Source organism: Phasianus colchicus, chromosome Z (assembly GCF_987193195.1).
Source record: "Phasianus colchicus chromosome Z, bPhaCol1.hap1.1, whole genome shotgun sequence".
NCBI classification, from domain to species: Eukaryota; Metazoa; Chordata; class Aves; order Galliformes; family Phasianidae; genus Phasianus; species Phasianus colchicus.
In genome coordinates, this window is record NC_143476.1 from 43,642,470 (window position 1) to 43,665,562 (window position 23,093).

A 23,093-nucleotide genomic window follows, 5' to 3' on the forward strand; every position below is an offset into this window, starting at 1 on the left:
GGATGCCCATGAATCACAGAATCATAGGATCATAGAATGGCTGAGTTGAAAAGGATGACAATGATCATCTGGTTTCAATCCCTTGCTATGTGCAGGGTCGCCAACTACCAGACCAGGATGCCCAGAGCCACATCCAGCCTGGCCTTGAATGCCTCCAGGGATAGGGCATCCACAACCTCCTTGGACAATCTGTTCCTGAACTAAATTTTCATTTAAAAAGGAAACTATGACAGTGGCCAAAACTTATGCATTTCAGTGATGAGAAAGATATTTAGCAATCCAAAACTGTGTTCATCTGGCCTTTTTAAACACTTACCTAAGGTGCTCTGCATTCTCAGTTTGGAGCTGTTCATGGCAATGTAAGGTAAGAGATCCACTGCCCAGCTGAGCATAAGTTCACACAGAACATTGTATTCTCCATCCTGACATAAAGGTCAGGTCTTCAAAGTACTTCTGTTGCTCACTGCAGAGATAAAGAAATCAGTTGGCTACCAAGAAAACTTCTGACATGCAGATGTAGGGGTGACAGCCAAAAGGGTATGGGAAGTTGCAGTCCAGTTGTAGAAGTAAATTAAAAGGAAACTATGTTCTTATTGCGTGTTGCAGTGAAGAGTGCATGCAGTGTATGCTGCCCAACTGAAAATGTTTCATTGCAAGTACCCTCAGAGATATACTCAATTATTTTGCGTAAAAAATTGTATGCTCTGATTAGTTTTCCTTTTTCACTCCTTACTTATTTTGTACATTATCCTGATTTTCTATGAAACTTGGATGACTGCCATTCATCCTGTAAGAGAAAGGCAGTGCACACAGCACCATAGGGATAAGCTCATGCTTATGGTCTTTTTTTTGCATTGATCTGATGAATTTCACTCCTGCTGTCCTAACTTGGATTCTAAAGATTATTTAGTTTGTTGCAAGCTACAACGATCATGTGGGGGAACAGGGATGATTTTATTCAGGCAGAAGAGGACATGACAGAGATTTCATTCCTCATGCAGAGATAGGAGTAAACACACTGCCTGTCATGAAGAATTTTGAATCCCTTCTGGGCTGAAGAGCTAAGCTAATAACTTTCATTCTGGACTACATTCTTAGACTGGCCCAGCACAGTCAGCTTCTCTAATCCTTTCCTCATTCACTGTTATTGAGGAAAAAGGCAATACTGGCAGTCTGAGGACAAAACTAAGACTTCCTGCTAAGCTGTACTCCCGTGCTCAGCAGTGAATGCTGGGGAACAGCTAGCATGGTCCTTTCCCCACTTTGCTGAGATTCATTCTCTGCTGCCTGGAAGGACACTTCAAACACTTCTGAAATAGAAACAAATCCGAGAGAGCAAGCCCTCTTCAAAATGCTTACTGGATATATTAATTGTGCAGCTGTAAGTCAAACTGCTTCCACCAACTTCCCCCAAATCTGCACTGCGTACTTTGGAGGAGAAAAACAAAAAAGTGGATGATGGAAAAAACAGGGCATTCTAACACTGCAACTACTCACACACTCTGCTCTGCCGATGAAATGCAATTTTAAGTTGCTACACTACTGCACTTGTGGATAGGAAAGAGAAATTACAAACCAAGCTCTTCATAGTAGCCCTCAATGATAAACATTCTGATGTTAGAAGATAGTTAGTTAGATAGATAGTTAGATAGTTAGTTAGATAGATGAGAGAAGTCTTGTTAGCAATGACCACAATGACCACGGAGTGCTGCTTCTCCTCCCTTCAATTTGTTCTGAATTCCAGAAAGAATTTCAAATGGCAGGGTCTGGTGCTCCAGCACATCCAACCCCATCAGTAGTTCTATTTGACAGAGGCCAGCTGCTTGGAAATGTAAATCTCTGAAGTCCATTTTAGAGACAGATATTAATTCTTTCAGATTTCCTTCAGTCAGTGTTTTGTATCACCGTACAGGGACAGTCTAGGTAACTGTGATGACAAGAAGGTAAATGAAAAGATGACCCACTTGAAGAGAAAAGGGAGATCATTCTGTGAACAGCCACTCAGGACAATTACACATTCAGTGTACTAGAGTTCCATATTGGCTTCTTGAGACTTCAATAAATATACAAAACCTAGGAAAAATGTCACAGAAGGTATGTAACTAATCTTGTCAGTGTCAAGGACAAAAGTTTCTTGAATGCATGGCTCAGTACACATGGACACGTCTGACTTGTAACAGACTGATAAAGTCTCCAACTGCATGAGAAAAAAAACACTGAAGGAACAAAGAGATCTAAATGCTTTAATTCACTTCAAAGATAGCATATAACATCTCATCAACACCAGTAGGAAGGCCACATGAAATTCCAAGAGAACTGATTATACTATGGAAATGAGAAATCACTTTATACGAGAGTTGCAGCTAAAGGCGCCTTAACAGTTTATGTTTATGAGACACTATCAAGAGCATATCAGACAGAAGCACCTTAGTTCATCCACCTAAATGAAGTCATTGTTACTCAGAAGATCAACGTGACTGATCCATAGAAAAGGAATTTTTTCACAATGCCTTCAAATGCTGTTCATTTTCATTAGTCAAACAAGGGCTGCAGAATGGTTACCAAGTGATGTAATATTTATTTAGTGGGCAACAGGCATTTGTCATTTCTTCACTGAAATACGAGTGAATTCATAATTGAAAAATTATGATATGTCAATACAGACAAACAATGAAATGTCACTGCCGCAGTTGGAAATTAGTGAATATGAAATGGAACAAGTGCTCCAGGACAGAGTAACAGAGTCTACCTTTTGATCACAACAGACGTTTCTTCTCCCTTGACCAACTTAAGATGGTAATGGTTTAGTAAATTACTTATGCTTTGAAAGAACATGACTTCAGAGCCTTTAAAAATCACACACTGTAAGGCAAGGGAAAAGAGGCTGCAAGCCAGAACTCGAAGCTGATGTGTCAATAAACCCAGGAAATAAAGTGGAATTTAAAAGCCTGCTCTACTGAACCAAAGCAGGTTTTGAGCTTAGTCAAAATTTGAGATAGTAAAGTTGTATTTCTCTGTCTTCCTAAAGAACTTATTTGAACCATCACAATGCAAAAGTTTCCAGACAGTTCCTATTTTGTTGAGAAAAAAATAAATTTATGCCTGAAGCAGAACTGGGCAAAGATTTGTACCCTATAACCCTTAGTACATTATTAGTATTGTTTCTGCTAAGCAATGTACAAATGGTTGCTCTGTCCCAGTATGGTGATATTTTCTATGCAGATCTCACACTGTTTTGCATTTATGACCTGGAATTCCCAGCCTTCATGTCCAAGAAATACTGATGGTTATTTATAACCAAACCAAAAAACAAATATTTCTTTCTTCTGTCAATGGTTCAGTTAAAGCACATGTTGATATTACAGCTTTGAGAAAAGTACAGTCAGGGAAATGTTATAATGTCTGAGCAAAGATTGGCCAAATGTTTTAAAAATGCACCTGAATATACCAAAGCAGATTTAGGAATTTTTAACTATTCAGATTTCCAATTCAGAGCTCAATAAATCTGCACAACTTTCCCTTCTCAGCACTACCTTGATAATGTAAATGCTCCATTACACCCAAGAGACACTACAGACCAGTGCTTTGTGATGACACTGAATTCAACAAGGTCTGAGACAAAACTTATTCTCTCCTTCAGCAAAAACTCAAAGCCACCCCCTCAAAACACTCTTCAAAGCTGTTTTCTCAGTACGGAAAATAAAATAAACAAAAATTTGAGAATTTCCTGCATGAACATTGAGGCAGATGGTACAACCTCAACGTCGTATATTCAGTTCTGATTAGGATAAAGCTCTTCTTTTTCTTTCCATCTCCTCTGAAGTACAGCTTTGGATTTAATCCCTACTTCAAAACAGGTCCAACTAACACAACCCGTTTGGCTTTTTCACAGTTGGCAATCTTCTCTCCTTAATTCAGAAGCACTTAAATAAGTGACAGTTTTAGTCCTGAAGATGATACTAGTTGTACCACCACTACCTATTACCATACAACCTTAAAGCTTCACATTATCCATAGAAAAGTCTTCCCAAGCTAAGCATTTATTTTTGAGAGCTCATTCATGAAAGATCCATACTTCTTACCATTATGTTTACCATGGCTTTAGTTATGGCTTCTGATGGTAAAAAATTCTGTAAAAAAGCACAACTAACCACTGCTTAAGAAATCATAAATCTCTTTATCCACCTACAAGAATGGATGAAAACTACATTCATTTTACAAATATTACAATCTTACGTTTTGTTTTTTTTCTATTTTTCCCTTTGATGTTTCTTTAAAAATATTTTCTACTAACTCTAGATTAAAAATTTCTTCCAGCCTAGGCTTTTAATTAGCTATGGCTAAGTGTAAGGAGTCTAACGTTTATGGATTAGTCCAGAATACTAGATGCAGTTACACTGAGTATTTGGACACAGATTTCAGAGTTAACTCTGGTTTACTTTGTTTCTCTACTTTCTCCTTCCCCTACTAGCTGAAGTTGTTTTCTCTAACCTGCTGTTTTCCTTTTCTCTATTATTTTCTATCAATATATATTTTTTTCTGTCTTTCCCAGTGTTCTTCCTGCCTTCCTTGTACCTTTCTAAGTCCCAAAATTCACCCATGGGCATATCCATTTTTCTGTCAAACCTTCCTTCTTCTTGTGCCAAATACTCATTTTCTTCCAGCTCTGTCTGTAGCTTCTTTTCTACTGTTTTCACAGAGATGTGCCTGCTAGTTTGTCTAATGATTCTCACACTCCTTTCAGATCCTGCCTTCACTTCCTTCTCTAAGATTTATGGGTGACTACCTAACCTCACATAGACAATGTCCTGCATCCACACAGGGACATCCTTAAACTACTTCAGACATTACTTCATAGGACAACAGAATCATAGAATGGCTTTGGTTGGAAGGGACATTAAAGGCCATCAAGATCCAAACATCTGCTACAGGGAAGGATGCCACCCACTTCCAGAATTTAAGTCCTGGTTCACAGGGAACACAGGCACTCACAAGCAGCATTCCAGCACACAACAGACTGCCTCACAGGACCAAGAGAGAAGCCAAGACTTAGACATCAAGAGGGGGGAAAGGGACTTTCTGACCTGTGCTAATTGTGAGTTAATGCCAGCAGGGTGGTAAGCTCTGAGGAAGGTGCAGGAGACATCCTCACCTGCACATACATAGCAGCTGGTGCCACATGAGATGATCAGAGCAAGTTGATGCTGAATAGCAAGACTGAGGATGAGCTGCTGTGAGTGGGAGTGTTATATCTCCAGAAGGTTAGGCATTTTGGCAGCCAAGCTTATAAAATGTACAGGTCACTGTGCAGTGACGACTCATTTCTTCTTTCCAATAAGTAACACCATTACCTGATGAGAATGGTACAGTTTCATAGCGTATTTCCATTGAGAACCATGTTAAACCTCTTTTTTCTCTTTGGTGCCTTTCACTCATACACAGGCTGTCCTTACTAATATCTAAGTCTTCTAAATCTTTTCTAATATCTCACAGCTAAGGCAAGCAGTCCAAACTCATCCTGTATTTAAAGAGGCAGCACAATCTCTAACAAAGCAACACAAAATGCTCCAAACAGCCTTTCAAGAGCAATGGAGAATCCCTCAAGGAAAAGGAGAGACATGCTAATACTGAAGATTTTCTCTTCCTTTCACCTTTTGTGAGCCTGAAGAGTCACACTGCACCCTCACCACCAAGGTGAGATGGTGGAGCTGCCTGTCAATGGCTGGCAACAAACAAGAACTAAGATGACTTTTATCTTCTCATCCTGTTTGTGAACTTCCATTCATCTGAAACTAATGTGTAAAAATATGACTAACTTGGCCTTTAAGTCAACTTACTTTATTTCTTCCTGTTACCTGTAAAATCAGCGGTGAACAATGTTAGGAAGGATGAACAAATTGCTCAGAAATACTCTTGTAAGACTATTTAGTGTTCTTCAATATATATTCCAAGCGTTCTCTCCCCACTTAAACTTCACTTACTTATTTATCGTCATATATGCAGTACTAAGAGGCTATATTTATTCTTGGCGTCAAAAGTAAACTGAGATCAGTGACACCATCAATTATTTAGCAATTTTCATTTAAAATTAAAAATAAAAGAGAGAATAAAATTAAAGCAGGACAAGCACAATCCATTTGTAAATCTAAAATTTATTTTGACAAATTTGCAGTAAGCATTACTTATCATGAGAATAACAATTTAAAAGGACAGAAATTTCATCAGCTGTGTACTTTCTTACTATAGTTTCTTACTACCATTACTACCAAAGCTTTATGTTGTATTTATGTGTAAAAAATAGATTTTATTCATTATCAAGAATCACACCTAAGAGAGAAAAAGAACAACCAACCAAATAATGAGCAACAGCAAAACTCTGAGATAGGGTAGCATTCTCTTTCTTTTTCTATAAATAAGCCACTTTTTATAATTGCTCAGAAAACAAGAGAATGTCCATTACAATCTTCAGGCTCTTAACAATGATTTATCTTGGCTAATGTTACTGCTTTAAGAGGAGATAAGCCATATAATTTTACAGGAAGCAACCCACTGAATCCTTCAGTAAACACAGCTTGGCAATCTATCTTCAATTCAAAATAATGAGGTGGCAGGAGTGTGGTGGAGAAATAAGTCTTCAAAAACATCATGTAAGGGAATCCAGCTGTGCTTGTATGGTTTCCAGCTATTTAAAGGAACAAAAAGGAAAAAAAGAACCTCTATTCATATAAGATATTATTTAGAAACATGGAAACAGAAAAAAAAAAAAAAACATTCCGATGTCTTCAACTACGCATAGTAAATCTAATCATAATGCAACAAAAAACCTTGTACTTGTGAATGGTTGTTTTTATTACACAAAGCTATAAGAATGCATTGCTGCAGCTTAAATATTCAAATTTTAAAGACACAGTTGTCTAAATACTGCCTTTTTTATATGCACAGATGTTTTGCTGCAAATTTCCAACGCATAATAATAAGGTAAAAAAATAATAAGAGTTTATTTTGACTAGACTAAGAGCCTGGCATTTCAGCGTAAGACGAAGATGCTCCTTTCAGAGAACTCTTCGTTGTTAATCATCAGCTGCTCCTCTAGACTTAGCCACCAGGTATGATTACAATAACTCCAAAGCCTGCCTACTTCAAATTTGAATGCAGTCTTCTTGAAAATGTTTTCTGTGATCAAACAAATCCAACAGCTTTAATTAAAATTGGATCCACTTTCCTTCCAGTTTCATTAGACTTAATTCATATAGGCAGTACTTCCTGCTGAGCAGCATAAGGTGTTTACAAAGGAACTACAGTATCGTAAAATCTACAGACCTTGTTATAGAACTCAAACAGCTCCTGATGACTAAATTCCACAAACAATTTCTTCAGGTTCTGTGAAGGAAAAAGAAAAGAAAGGAAAGAATAAACTTTTTTTTTTTTTAAATTCATTAAGCCCCAATGTGGGTTTTTAGCTCTATGAAAGGTAATGTTTGCAACAGTTAATTTTCCTTCCACTCACTACAGCGTCCCTCAAAGACACATATTCCATTTTAGTGATGAATTCAAGTCCATGAATACATATGTTCTCCTGCTGCAAAGAATAGTAATAAAATTTCGGTTTAAAATGATTTTGTTACCTAATTTGTACATCACAGATAAAAATGAAGGATTACATTCATCTTGCTCAGCAGTCCATCTAAGATCTGGTAAATAACATCATGAAAAATCTGTGGTGTATTTGATTGAACTTGCACAGCTACTAACATACTGTGCATTAGGCACAGAGTTAATAACTTACATTCATTAATCTAACAGTTACAATTTCAGTATGCTGACATTGCTACACACAGATTCAGCCAAAGTTAAGAACACAATAGCTTCAAAGCAGGCCTGAAACACTAAAAAAAGCAAAATATCACAGCTGATGGAAACGACTGTGAATAAAACAGATGGCAGTAATAATAAGCATGCATGTGCTGATGTCTGCAGAAGTGGGTTAAATTAAAGCCTCTATCCTGCTTAACTTGCTTGCTTGAAATAGGTAGTTTAATGCCTGTTACTTTCAATCATAGTACCAATCCACCAGGCTGTTTCTAACCTATTTCCTGCTAGTTTGCTTTGTCACTTTCCTTCTTTTAAAATAAATGTGTAAGTACTACTGCACATTGTCTGTGTTGTTGCTAGACTTTACAGTGCTTGGAAGCATTTCTAAGGATCACAGTTGCACTACTATTAATACTAATCTGTGAAAAACTGAATTTGTGGACCTGTCTACTCTCAATGTATCATTAGTTGCAAAAATGTACTCCTGCTAATTTAGTTGAACTTGTACCAACCTAATGTACCACTTAAATGATTAAAAAAATGCTTATTCAACAACCCTGCTTAAATTAGCGAAGACACTTTCGCATACAGACAAGGCTGTGGGCCAGATTCTGTGCAGTCTAACACTGATGCAAGTCTCAAGTCAAATAAAGCTGATGAATTTGGCTCCTCAAGCTCACAAAAGCAGCAGAAGTCCTGGGAACGCAGGATAGGTACTGTCTGGTGCCCGTTCCAAAAACAAACTGTAAGACACAGGAAAGGGATAAAATGACTGGGGCCAGCCTGTCTGGTGCAATTCCTTCTCCTCACTCTGCAGAAAGAAGGATCCTTTCCAACAATTTAAGGAAGGCTACAAAAGCCTAGAAAAGGACCAGTGATTTGCATGAGAGACCAGTCTTCGCCCTCTGGGAAAGAACAATGCAATTCTGGGAATTGTATGGTGAATACAAAATAAAACTACTAGAACAGCAGTTCCCTTTGCAATGATTCCAGCTGATTCTCCCTCCAAGCAGCATAATGCAGTGACAGGGAAGTAAAAGCATTTTTAAACTCATTCCACCAGCTAAGAAGCAAAGAGAAAGCAAACAAGTGGTTTCTTCAGAAAGGAAAGGGGGGAGAGAAAAAAGAGAAAACACATGAATAGCAAATAGATTAGTCTAAGTTTTAGGCATTTGAAGTTCCTGAAAGATTTTGGTATTTGAATGAACGTAAAACTGAAAAGAGAAGGTTCATGATAGAAGAAATATCTATATCTTAAAGTTTATCAGTTCCAATCCATAAAGCCACAGTTTCTCCTGCATGGTTTCTGGCAGATTGCTGCTAAATTTCACTACAATGACTCCTGCACAGGCAGGCTGTGTGTGTGACACTTCACCCAAGCACAGCATGACCCAGAAGATCTTGTTTCCCCAAGATCCATGTATCCACCAAGACTGACATCTTCTGGTTCTACCTTACATCAGCAAGCAAGATCAACTTCTCATACATAATAAAATACACTGAAAAGCTTGTCTTTCATATTTTTTTCTAAGCATACGGAACTGGTATTAGCTACCCACTATAGTAGGCAAACAAAAGAAGTGTATCATTTTAATTCAGGTTACTTTGAAACTGCAAAAACAATCAATAGACATACGAGCAGACTATGATCTCTCCCCTTATTATTTAACAGTCACAGTCTGATGAATAAAACAAAACTCACATTTAACTGTGTCAGGCGAATGTCTGAGGAGATCTAAATGAAAACATGCAGTCTGTATTTTTTTGCGAGTCTGTTTCTGAGTCTGGAGTGGGTCAGTGGGAGAGAGGGTATGGCAATATTTTATGAGACATATTATGCATATGCACCCAATTCTCCACTCAAATAGATCTGTTTCTGTATGTAAAATTTTCAACAAAGACCAATGTCACAAAGCACAGAGCTGAAGTGTGGCAACAGCTGAAAATGTTCTATTCATAATATGTACTTCTTACTAGCATTAATCCCTTGAGGAAGTGTCGAAAGATCATTGTTACTTGACTACAACCTCTACGCAGACTACAAAATCAGCATATCACAGATACAAGAAAAACCTATGTCTGAGCAGGTTGGTGGCCCCTTATTTTTGCTCAGATGTCCACTTATTTTATCATTTATTTTATAATAAATCTCTTATTTTATCACTTTAATCACTTATTTCCTTTGCTCTCTGAGAACATAAACAAATATAATTAAAACACAGAATGGCTTAGGTTGGAGGAGATCTTAAAGATCATCTCGTTTCAATCCCCTGCCATGGGGGTTGAAACGACCAATAGATCAGACTGGATCCCATCCAACCTGGCCCTGAATGCCTCCAGTGGTGGGACTTCCACAACTTCCCTGGACAGCCTGTTCCAGCACCTCAACACTCTCTGAGTAACGAATTCTTTCCTAATATCTGACTTAAATCTCCCTTCTTTTAGTTTAAAGCCATTCCCCTTTGTGTTATCACTACCAGATCATGTAGAAAGACAGTCCCCCTCCTGATTATATGCTCCCTTCAAGTATGGGAAGGCTGCAATGAGGTCTCCATGGAGCCTTCTGTTCTCCAAGCTATACAACCTCAACTCACTCAAAACCTTTCTCCACAGGAGAGGAGCTCCAGCTCTCTGATCATCCTCATGACCCTCCTCTGGACCTGCTACAACTGCTCTGCATCCTTCCTGTGCTGGGGGACCCATGCCTGGATGGAGTACTCCAGCTGGGGCCTCACAAGGGCAGAGTAGAGAAGGGCAATCCCCTCCCTTTCCCTGGCCATCTCCCATTTTGATACAACCCAGAACAAATTTGGCCTTCTGGGCTGCAAGAGCACATTTCTGGCTCATGTCCAGCTTTTTGTCCCCAAAAGTCCTTATCTCAAGGCTGCTTTCAAGGAGTTCTTCCCCAGTCTGTACACACCTGGGACTGCCATGACCCAAACACAAAATCTTGGCCTCGCTGAACCTCATTAGGTTCTCATGGGCCCAAATTCTGGGCCTGTCCAGGTCCCTCTGGATGGTGTCTCTTCCTTTTGTTGTGTCAAAAGCATCACTCAGAAAGGTGTCATCAGTAAAGTTGTGGAAGATACACTCAGTTCCACTGTCTATGTCACTGATAAAAATGTAAAAGAGCACTGTTCCCAAGATAGATCCCTGGCAGATACCACTTGTGACTGGCCTCTACTTGAACATATATTCACTGACAACTACTCTGGCAATTTAGACATAAGGATGTGGTGCAGGACCATGTCAAAGGCCTTGCACAAGTCCACGTATACATTATCAGTGGCCCTTCCTTTGACCAATGCCGTCACTCCATCACAGCACACCACCAGATTGGTCAGGCATGATCTGCCCTTGGTGAAGCTGTGCTGGCTGTCTCAGATCACCTCCTCATCTTGCATTTGCCTTAACACCTCTTCCAGGAGGACCCACTCCATGATCTTTCCAGGCTTAGACACGAGGCTCATCAGCCTGTAGTTCCCCAGGTCTTCCTTTCTCCCTTTTTTGAAAATGGGAGTGATGTTTCACTTTCTCCAGCCACAACTTTTCAAATAAGATGGAGAGCGTCTTGGCAACCATCTCAGCCAGCTCCTTTGGGACCCTGAGATGCTTGCCATCCAGCCCAATAGACTTGTATACATTCAGCCTTATGAAGTGGTCTCAGATTTGCTCTGCTCTTACTCTATGAAGAATTTTGCTCCACCATCTAAAACTTCAGGGACATGAGAAGTGTGGGAAGCCTGACTGGCAGTGAAGATCAAGGCAAAGAATTAATTAAGTACCTCAGCCTTTTCCACATCTGAGCAGGCCAGCTCTCCCTTTTCACTTACTGGTGTGGTGGGTACCCTCTTCTTTGCCTGGCACTTTGCCTTCTGTATCTAAAGAAGTTCTGCTTGTTGTTTTTCACCTTTCTTACTAAGTTTAATTTCATCTGCACCTGTGCTTCAGGACTAGGTTACAATGCAGTTCTGTACTTTTTCGGAAATATGTGCTTAGAATGATTATATATCTAGGTTATTACTAAGGAACTCAGCATAGGCAAATTCCTAATCTACCTCAAGAAATTTTGCTCAGATAAAGATACAAAACTACCAAATGCTATCTTTTTTTTTTCATCCATAACTAAAATGTAAGATGAAAACATCACTTTCAGTTTACTGACTTAATTAAATGTCTCTGTGTGCAGATGAGTCTCAGCCTATTTATGAAAAGTGGAGCTAAGCTGCCTTCTTTTATCTAAATATGCAGGTTTTCAGATTCTGTGTATGACCTATTATGTGTTTCCCAGAATATACATAAGAAAACTGTAATTTCCTGGATGTCTAATTTATTTTTCTATCACATATATCATTCACTTTTATTCTTTCCTGATAAATTTCTGTATTCCCCTACACCTCTACTCATCAGTTTCACTCTATTTTTTTCCCTCATTTCTGCCATCTCATTTTATTTTTGCTATTATCGTACTGTGAAAGAAGCAGACTTTATTCCTACTATCAGTCTCAGTGATTCTAATACATTATATCCCAAACTTTGTGGCAGTAAAAATCTCATCTCCTAGTTTTGAGTTTTACTGCTGAAGATGTCAGCTTCACAACATCACAGAAACATACTTGAGGACAGATGCTTATTTTATGAACTTAAATGCTGAATATTAATTGTGGAGAAAAGCTTTTTGTCTGATTCAATAACCAAGAACAGTGGTGTAGAGAGAGCACTGGAGCAATATGCTCAAGTAGCACAGCTACAGAGTTAGCTGATCTGCAGCTTCAGCTAAATAAAGTTGCTGTTATGTTCACAGAACACTGCATTGACTACTGCTGCGTGAATGGTGGACATCATTTTGGTTACAATGGTGACAAATCTTTGCTTCACTCTGAGCCCATTGCAGGGAATATGGTAGTAACGTTTTCTGATGTATGACTTGATATATTTGGCCACATATCACTACTGACTACTTCTTAGTGTTAAAATTAAATTCTAGTGCCACGTTGACCTTTGACATCTAGATGGAATATTATTTCTTTCTACCTCTTATCTCATCCCAGGGATGTACCGATTTACAGCCCCCTGAGACTACCCGTGAAACTAATAAGCTTAACTGATAGCACTGTTTTCTCCTCTCATCGATCTTCTCATTTATTGTCTGATATAATTTCAAAAAGCATAACATTTTCACTGGTCTTTCAAACAGCTGTCTGAAACCAAGTTTCCTTGTCCGGAGTAGGAGGAGAAAAGGGTGGGAGGCATCAGTGGAGACAGAAAGAAAAGGAAGATGAAAACTTCCCGCTCCCTGTCAACATTTATCTACTGTCCTATCCAAAGCAGTCATTCTGAATGTAGAGATAATTCTACAAAATAACCACAATGAACAGCCACCACCACATCATTAGGTAAATTTTTTAGCTTAACATGATCACCAGGACAAAATGACGATTTTGAACAAACATTCCAATTTCACATTGCCTTGGCTAACAATTTATGTTAAACACGAATAGTTTCTTGACACAAAATGTTTCAGTGGAAATCTTGCAAAAACAATCCTTCTTAGAATATCTCACAAAACAGAGGCAAACTCCTGGTTAAAATCAAAGTGTGGGTTTATTGCTTTGTTCATTTGCTTGCTTTTTAATCTAATGCTCGAAATACTTCTATTTTAATATAATACTCCAAAAGGTCTTATTACTAATGACAGTGTTTTGCAATCCTTTTTATTGCCCAGCCATATCCTACACACTTAATTATCCCACCTCATGCAATACATGCAGCAAGGCATTAGGAGTTATAAAAAAAAAGCATACTTCTGGTTTGGAAGCTAACTGGAATGTGAAAAACTGATATTGCTATCATAGTTCTCAACTGCAAAGCTATAACTACTTTTACTACATTGAAAAATAAATGCCAAGTATTCTGAAGCAAACAGATGGAGGGACAGGCTGGTGTACATCTAAATGTCTACTGACAACAATAATGCTCACTGAGCACATGTAAAAAAAATTACGGCACATTCAAGCTTGTTAATAGTAGCAGCTGAAGCAACACATATCTCCATCTCCATATCTAATACAACCTTCAATACTATCTTGGGCCACTTAGAATCTATGTTCAACAGATTAATATTTTCATATTTGCTTTTCACTGTTGAATTTATTTTCATTAGACATCCTTAATGTCCCAGATGCAACAGAAGAAGACAGATAATTCAACTAAGCTTTTTACAGCCAAATTCATATGCATATGCATCCTTGTTGATTCTTAGTAGTCCAGGTTTCCCTGTGGACGTATCAGCATCTGCACTGCATTAGTTCAGAATTCCTTTAAATTTTCTTGTACCCTGGAGAATGATGCATTTGCTTAGGCACATACAGATGGAAAGAGGGTTGTAAGTTGTATCTCACAGAATTTATCAGCCAGATTAAGCTGTTCAGTCAGAAAGATGAATTGTAGCAAGGTAAGAAAAACAGATGCGTGAAAACAGACCTGAAAGCACACTTATTCCTTAACTCTCTGCACAAAAGAAACAGCAATTAAAACTACTTAACACTCCTACAACAATAGATGGATGTAATTTAGATAAGGAATATAGCAGAACACTGGAAGTTAAATACCAACATATTTTCAAAATTGCACCTCCTTCACAATCATAAAAAAAGTGAACTTCAAACTTTATTCTTCTTCCAAGCTTATTTCCATCTGCAATGTCAATTGTAGCAAAAGAAAAACATACTGAATTACATGCATTTTCAAGTCTCAGTGTGTAACTATTACAAAACAGAGCATCTTTCATACTAACCATCTCTTTTCTTGAACACATACAGTCTGTGCACTTACAGCATTCTCCCCTTTAAAGTAGTATTTCTTTTTCAAATAAGCACAAATAAATCAGATTCCTCATGGCGTTTATGAAGGTCAAAATCAGCAGCATCCTAAGGATGCCCTTCCCTCCCCTCTCGATGTCTTTTTAAGCTCCCTACATGAAGTTCTGTGCTGATTCTTGAGATCTCATCAAGTGTTACATGTTTGGAGAAATACACAGATAACCTTACTCCAGCAGACACAACAGTATCTAAGCATGCATTCACGGAAAGCACTTAAAATAAATGCATTGCACAGACCAGTAACAAACTGCAGGAATGTGGAGACCTGCAGAAGACCTTTCATACACATCTAAACAGCAAAAGAAATGCCACACATTTGCACTTCCACTCTCCCTCCCACCACACACAAGCATCTCCTGATGACTAGCTGCACTGCTGCACAGTCCTTGAGGTAAAAATCCTGTGGGAAAAAATAACTACAGTTTTCACCTCAACACAGTTAGTCAGAAAAAATATCAGACTTAAAGTACAGAGAGATAGGAAGCTTTCTTCCTTGTTCCAAACAGCTGTATCCAAGCAAAATGCTGCTCTGTCTGAAATGTATAGAAATTCACATTCCTATTAATAACATCCAGTTATGTTGGCTGCTTTTTTAAAATGCTTCTTCGTGGAAAATCTCTTCAGAGCAAAAACTTAGGCTTGCAGAGTTGTCATTTCTACGCAAAGATAATATGAAATTCCTCTGAAAAAAATTCTTCTACAAAAACATCACAGTAAACAAAAACATATTTTGGGGAAAACAGGTGTTATGCATATCAGTGCAATCTCATCACAACAGGTCTTTTTCCTGGTACGTCCCTTTCTGTTCTAGGAATGAAAAATGGCTCATGGAAGATCTGTGGAAAGTTTGACTTCCTTCTGTCTGCTCTGTATTTTATATATACCCTCAGATATTTTTCCCTTTTTTGGAGATCATATGTACGTCTATAGTGTACACTAGTCTTCGCCCAGGATTAATTGCTAGCAGCATAAAGCATCTGTTTGCACAAATGTATGACTGTAATTTCAGGATTCATGAGGAACATATGAAGGTATATTTGCCAAATACAATGTCCGAGAAAAGATGTACTTTAAAACTCTTATTTTCTTCTACTAATGGAAAAAACAGCCTTTGGAAAGACACACCCTCAATGCTGCATATTGCTTAGACAGTGTCAAGTTTGGAACAATCAGAACTCTCTTATTTATTCAGAACTGTTTTCACCATTATCTCTTTCTATTCCTAAGAAGAAATTATTTGCTCTATTATTTTGCTGTATAACTTACCACAGAAATAAAGGCATATAAACATATGTTCATGGGCACTGTAAGGAAATCAGTGTAAATATTAAGTGCAACGCTAGTCTAACATTACCATCTGAAGACTTAGATTAGGGACTCAAAAAACAACAGCTGCAACCTGGAGAAGTATTTGAGAACAATGAAGCTCAGCCTTAGAGCATCAACTGCAGATCGAGATAGGCTTGATGGTGTATAGATGCACAACAGCCAAAACTTCTACATTAAGAAGAGCAGCTCAGCACTGCAGACTGCACTGTTTGCTCACAGCTGGCATGATTAAGAACGAGATTCTAAACTCTCATGTTCATAAGACACGCTTCTAATGTTGGGCATGAAAAATCTGGACTTAGTTAAAGCTCACACTGTGATCCAGACTGCTCAATGACCTGCCCCACGGGCCTGTGTCCGTGAGACGAAGCTTAGATTACTGTGGTCTGTATCCACATCTAAAGCAACCTCTCTGAGGGAGATTTTCTATGGTATAATCGTTCAGATGAGGATCATCTAAGAAGGCTTTAGATGAATGGAGGAAGCTGCTATCTTTCAGTAGTGTCAGCTCCTAAGCCTACCTGGTTCAACAAGATACTGCAGCGTTGCATTGTTTTACCACAAAAGCGTATCTTCACCACCAGAAAATCTAAAAGTATCTATTGTTTGTACTGAGGAACACGAAAAGAGGCCAGATAAAAGAAACTGGCAATCAGAAGAAAGATCTAAGAAAACACAGTTACATGTGAAATCAGTGCAACTGATGTGAAAATACCCTTCCCAAAAAACCTGCTTAAATACCTTCAAAACATCAAGATTAGACAATTTGTACATTAATTCTTTTGTATGGGATGGGTCACTTAGACTGTCACTAATATGGATTTTGTTAGGTAGTGAGATAAAGACAAAACACTTTCTGCTGTTGCCGTTCTGCTAAAAGCACATCTGTGCTGTCAGCAAGCAGGTCTCTGATCTCCCAGTCATTTATGTTGGGAGCAGCACAGAAATCTCAGCTGCTGACTGGGGAGAAAAACCATGCAGGGCAGCGGATGCTAACTACCAGTCTCATCCCCCAGAGGATCACAAACAGCCCTCTCAGAGAATGGCACATCGCTTGAAAAGTGAGGCATTTTTTGTGTTATGAAGTCAACTAGTATTTTCACCGTACTCTGAGAAATAGAGTAGTGTAGTTATGTTTATGAAAAAGGTACAGGAGCGGGGAACTGCAAGGGAAGCCTCTGTGAGCAGAGCCCAGCACTGCCCTGTCTCAGGACAGACCAGGACCAGTGGCTCCAAAAGGGACTCACTGTGACTGATGCTTGGTGCTGGGAGAGCAGACTGAGGGAAGGGAAAACCGCTGCACAACAGCAGCTGGGAGAGTGCAGTGAGGAATGTGAGAGGGGGAATCTCTGCAGGAACTAAGGGCAGTGCAGGAGGGCATGAGGTGTTGCAGGCATGGAGCAGCCCTGCAGCCCAGCACAGGCTCATGCTGGAGCATGGATCCTGTGCAGCCCATGGGCACTGTGCAGAACAGATCCCCATGGTGTAGCATTGGATGCAAGCTGGAGAAGCCCTTTCCATTGCATTTTCTCCCTCTTTTTCAATGACAAGGAACAGAAAGAGCAGTGTGGTGGAAGCTAGCTGCCCTTTGTTGTGAAACTATCTCAAGTGATGTAGCATTTTGCTGTTGTAGTCAAAATTAAGAAGTAAATACATTACTGTATTATATGCGTGTTCAAAGAAGGGCAACAAAGCTGGTGAGGGGTCTGGAGCACAGGCCTTATGAGGAGCGGCTGAGGGAGCTGGGATTGTTCAGTCTGGAGAAGAGGAGGCTCAGGGGAGACCTTATTGCTCTCTATAACTACCTGAAGGGAGGTTGTAGCGAGCTGGGGGTCGGCTTCTTCTCCCGTATAACCGGTGATAGGACTAGAGGGAATGGTTTCAAGCTGCGCCAGGGAAGATTCAGGCTGGATATTAGGAAATACTACTTCTCTGAAAGGGTGGTCAGGCGCTGGAATGGGCTGCCCAGGGAGGTGGTGGAGTCCCCTTCCCTGGAGGTGTTCAAGGAATGTTTGGATGTTGTGTTGAGGGATATGGTTTAGCGAGAACCATTGGTGATAGGTGGATGGTTGGACTGGATGATCTTATAGGTCTTTTCCAACCTTAGTGATTCTGTGGTTCTGTGATTCTGTGATTACTCCTCATCAATATCTCTTCCTCACCACAACCAGCTGAGCAGCGCCTTGAATCTGGGCTACATGCTGACATCAGAGTGGGGACAGACAGACATGGCCACCTGCAGCAGCTGACACAAGCTAACACCAGCATTTCTTAGGCCACAAGAAACTTAGAAACTGGAAGAGATCTTTAGCCTTTAACAGATAACTTAGATACAAAAGTTTCTCTTTTTCACAGAAGATGATGTTATACATGATATGATACACAATATGAAACAATATGAGGGCCGCTGCAAAAGTTTTGCCTCCTGTTTTATGTTGGCCCATGACATCAGAGGCAGATGTTGGTGGTATGGCAGTAGAAGTTGAACTTTTCTGCCAGTATTTCTTTACTTTTTGTTGCCATGGAAAAAGAATTAATGTACAAATTGATGGCAGCAGGGGGGCAGCCTGACAGAATGGTGTCCAACATGGAAAATGGAGATGAAGCAAAGGTGTGAAGGTTTTCCTCCATGCAGAAAAAAATGGCACCTACTGACATTCATCAGTGCTTGCTGGACATTCATGGAGACCAAAAGGTGGATGTGAGCACAGGACAGTGGTTATGTTCAGAAGTGACAGCGATGTGAAGGACAAGCAATGTTCTAGATGGCTATGCAGGCTCTTGTTCATCAGTGGCAAAAATGCATGGCTAATGGTGGTGACTATGTTGATAAGCAGTGCTTTGTAACTGAGAATTTGATCCATCAAATAGTTTTTATTCTGCTCTTTGCAATGTAAATTACATGGAAATAAATAGGAGGCATTATTTTCAGAACAACCTACGTATAAGGACAGATTGGTCTTCTCTGATTATGGCTATAAAATCAAGACTCACTTTTTATTAATGGCAGCTTAGAAATAATTGATGTTTTGCTTTCTTTTCTCTGCAGCATAACAGACGAAAATGGAAGGTGCAGTAACTGTTCCACTGGACAACAAGGAAACAAACACATCATCATAAAACAATCCACCAAAAAAATCTCTTTTCCAGTTTGTCACTAAGATTTACATGTGGTTTAAGGCAGCAAAAATTTGCAGTTTGGATTTCACACAATCAAATTTCATGACTTCATCACTTTTCTGAAAAATTATTAGTAGCTTTATACAGTGGTGTGGTGTGAATTCTTACTTACTGCTTACAAAGAAAGCTGGACAGACTACTATGGATAGAAAATAGTCCAAGTACTTTGTAAGTGTTTCCACATACACTGAAGATTAAATCAAACCACTAACCCAATGTTTCTTTCAAAGCCAGAATATTAATATAAATACAGAGGGATTACCCTCTCAGGAAAGGAAGAAAAAAGTTTTGGCTAACATAAGCAATTTGAAAGAGGGTATTAAATTCTTTTTTATTTTCATCATGTCTCTGTGCTATTGAATTACAGCTCATACAGATTACCTTAAAATGTGTCAAGCAGTATGAGAAATACTGCACTAGATTTGGATTATTCTATAAATGGCTGGAGCACAAAACTCAGGCTTGCTACAAAGGTCCACTGAATACAAAACCAAGATATTTTTCATATTTTTCTCTTAAAACAAACCTATTTAAGTCTGAACTAATTACATCTGCCCCTTTGTAGGCAATGCTGCATGACACACAACTGGAAAGATAAAGCAAGGAATAAAAACCCATATTATATAGTGTAACCTCCTCACAAACACAGAAGTGAGATTAATATTTAAACAATCAGTGAAGTCTTTCAGATTTTTAAAGTTTTTAAGACAGAAATGTGTTACAGGTCAGTTTGCAAATTTTGTTTTGCCTTTAAGAAGGATTTTGTAAAATGATGTTTAAAGTTATGTTTAAGATAATATGTCACTCGAGAACAATGAAAGCTTACGTCTTGGTTAAAGACCTGTCTGCACTGATAACAGTATGGTTTAAAAGTAGAATATATGGGCTAGTCTTTAATAGTTACACTTGTAATCTAAGAAGTTAAGAAACATTTTAAATGACGTGTTCATATTTTTCTTCTCTGTCCCTTTAAAATGGGGAAAATGCTAAGACTATATCTGCTGACTACAACAGGTTTTGAATTTAAAAGAAAAATATAAAAACAAGGGAAATGGTGTAAAATATTTGTCCTTGAAATACAAGCTACTATGGAATGAAATTTAACTTAAGTTTTCTCCTCCTTTTTGTTAAGAGGTGGTTTTTAATATAAACATATTCTTCTTTACATAGGACTTAATTTAACAGAAAAAACTGCAATGCTTGTGCTAAAATACCCTGATCAGATTAAACTGATGTCAATTAATACTGAAATAGCTTATTTTTAATACTGACTTTCAATTTTAAGTCTAAAAAAGCTGCACTTCTTTTTTTATAGGGCGTAAGTAAGGTCCTAGAAAGGGGAAAAAGGAACAAGAATTCTATGCAGAAATGACAAGAAAAAAGAAAATTAATTTCAACTGTGAAATAATGGTATATGCAGTTTTATATGTATAAGGACAATTTCTATATATAGTAGGAAGTTTACCTTAAATGAACAAAAAAGAATACGATGGTGAAGGGAACAGCTTCTTCCCCACTGGCTAAATGGCAAGCATCAAGTCCGGCTTTTATTTATACAATAGAAGAAAATCTCCAACAACGTCAGGGAAAATCTTCAATCTCAACCCCACTATAAGTCTTCCATTACTCTGTGATGTTGTAGTTATTCAGGGTATGTGTATGTATGCACAGTGAATTGCTTTGTCTTTCTTCTTCATGATTCATAAGCTCTTTTCTCTACAGCAACTGTCTATTTTTTTGCCCTTTTTTTCCTAAAAAAAGTGAGAAAGTAAGGGAGACTGAACTAGCTCAAGTTCACTTTAGGCATACATCAAGAGATAAAACAGATACTGAAAAGCTAAAATTCTTCCTCTTCACTTGTACAACACACTAAAAAGTCATTTTCAAGGTCAGTGATCCTTTACTGTGTCAGTCAGGTATCAACAGCTCATCACCTAAAAGCAACTATACTTTATCACATGGGCTGCAAATTCAGATGAACTGCAGTACTACAGTCAAAACTGACACATTACCTGCTGGGGAGGAGAGGGCAAGAGGGAGATGATTGTTTCATAATTTATTATACCATCTATATCCTCAAATACTTCAAAATGAAGCATCTCACATAGGGCACTCACACCTCTTTTAGTTGTGCGCCTTCATCTCCCTTTGCTACAGCATCACAGGTATGAATAGACTCTTTACAACTACAGTGTCTGCTTGAGTCACAGCACTGAGCTGAGGCTGCAAAGCCTTGAAACATTCCATATATGGTCCAACATACCACCTCTCTTTGCTGCTCTGCCAGTTCCAGGTATTGGGACTTAACACAAACATTGGATCACATGGCATGCCTTTTGCCTACAAGCAAAATTTATCCTAAAAGAGAAAAACTTACCTTCTCCTTTGAGTAATTATATAGAGATTAACAAACCAGTCACATATTGCTTAACCTGGTCAGGTACTTTGGCTGAAATCTAATGTGACAGCATTCTTCAGAAAAAGCAAATTAAGAGGAACTCTATTGTCCTACTCGTGAATAAAAGAATTAACAGCTAACTACATACTCACAGAGAGATACCGTGAGTTTTCAAGAATGGGAAGAGTGACTGCTGAACACAGAAGAATTCTATAGCCCTATGCAGAGGAATGAATTAGCTAATTTGCTCTCCACTTGCTTTAATGAGAACAAATAGTCTAATATGCTTGGAATCATTATTTTTAAAGGATTAACCCATCACTGCACAAGGAAATCACTTCTATTTGGGCTCGTTTGTTTATCTTACAAATAAGCAGATAAACCAGCTGGAAATCTATTTGTCAGGCAAAGGCAGGGTGGGATCACTGGGTCTTTAAGGAAAGCGCAGTTCCAACAGTTAAATTAACAGCTAGTAATCCAGCTCTCAAGCTGATGAATGCTGTACTTCAGTTTTGGTGGTATGGTTTTGCAAAAGCAGAAATCTACAGAGGTTTAAAATATAAAGTGCCAGTACACAGCCTGATACTTCAAGATGGGGCAACAACTGAACAAGTTGCATCTCTGTATCAGTAAGAACTTGAGTAAAAATACAAAGCATTATATGTTTCAGTGCAAGCCATTCAACAACTGCTACATTTGTTGCAGGAATGAATGAAACTTTAAGATCCTGATCTGGAATGAATTTACATGCCTTTTTTTTCCTGGGGATATTTTTTCTTCTGAACTTCTGAAATCTACCCTTCAATGGTTCTATATGCAAGAAAAGAGACTTTTTATCTTAAAACATCTCATCATATGAACAAAGTATGTAAGACACTTCAAAAGTAATGCCTCACATCTATTTCCATGGAAACTACCCTAGATACAGTGAGCATCAAATGAACATCGTTTGATAGAGTAAATTCTCAGCTACAGAACACCATTTATCAACATAATTACTTCCACTAGCTATGCATTTTTGCCAGTGATGAGTAAGAGCCTCCATGCCACACTTGTAAAAATATGCATGGCCATCCAGAAGATGGCTTGTCCTTCATGTTGGTGTCATGTACCACCCATTGCCTCATTGTGCTCACACCCACAGTTTGGTTCCCATAAACATTTGACAAGCGTTGACGAATGTCAATGGTGCCATTTTTTTCTGCACGAAGGTATTCAATTTCACACCTTTTCTTCATCCTCATACTTCCATGTCAGATGCCTCTGTGTCAGACTGCCTTTCTGCTGCCATATGACACATGGCAACAAAACGGAATGGAATACTGGTGGGAAGGTTCAGCCTCTACTGCCATACCACAAAAATCCACCTCTGATGTCATGGGCCTGGCACTCAAGATATTCACCTAGAAGAGGGGCCCAGGTCTGCACACCCCTAGCACCAAGGAGGTTACAGGAAACAGAAGACTGTGACTTATTTACTTTTAAACAGAGGA

At 38.7% G+C, this 23,093-nt stretch overlaps 1 protein-coding gene across 3 annotated transcripts in view; it reads right to left on the bottom strand.

Annotated features, from left to right (window-relative positions):
• Positions 1-23,093, bottom strand: part of COMMD10 (COMM domain containing 10) — a 156,908-nt gene that overhangs the window by 50,944 nt on the left and 82,871 nt on the right. The window contains exons 6-7 of one of the 3 annotated variants that reach the window (XM_031604801.2): positions 7,321-7,380; positions 6,133-6,682 (exon numbers count right to left, since the gene is read on the bottom strand). The exons of 1 other annotated variant lie outside the window; for it this stretch is intronic. In XM_031604801.2, the coding sequence (XP_031460661.1) occupies positions 6,644-6,682; positions 7,321-7,380 (99 nt within the window). In that variant the 3' untranslated portion in view covers positions 6,133-6,643. Of the gene's footprint in view, positions 1-6,132; positions 6,683-7,320; positions 7,381-23,093 lie in introns of those variants that run through there. One more of the 3 variants, XR_016461811.1, reaches the window with a different exon arrangement.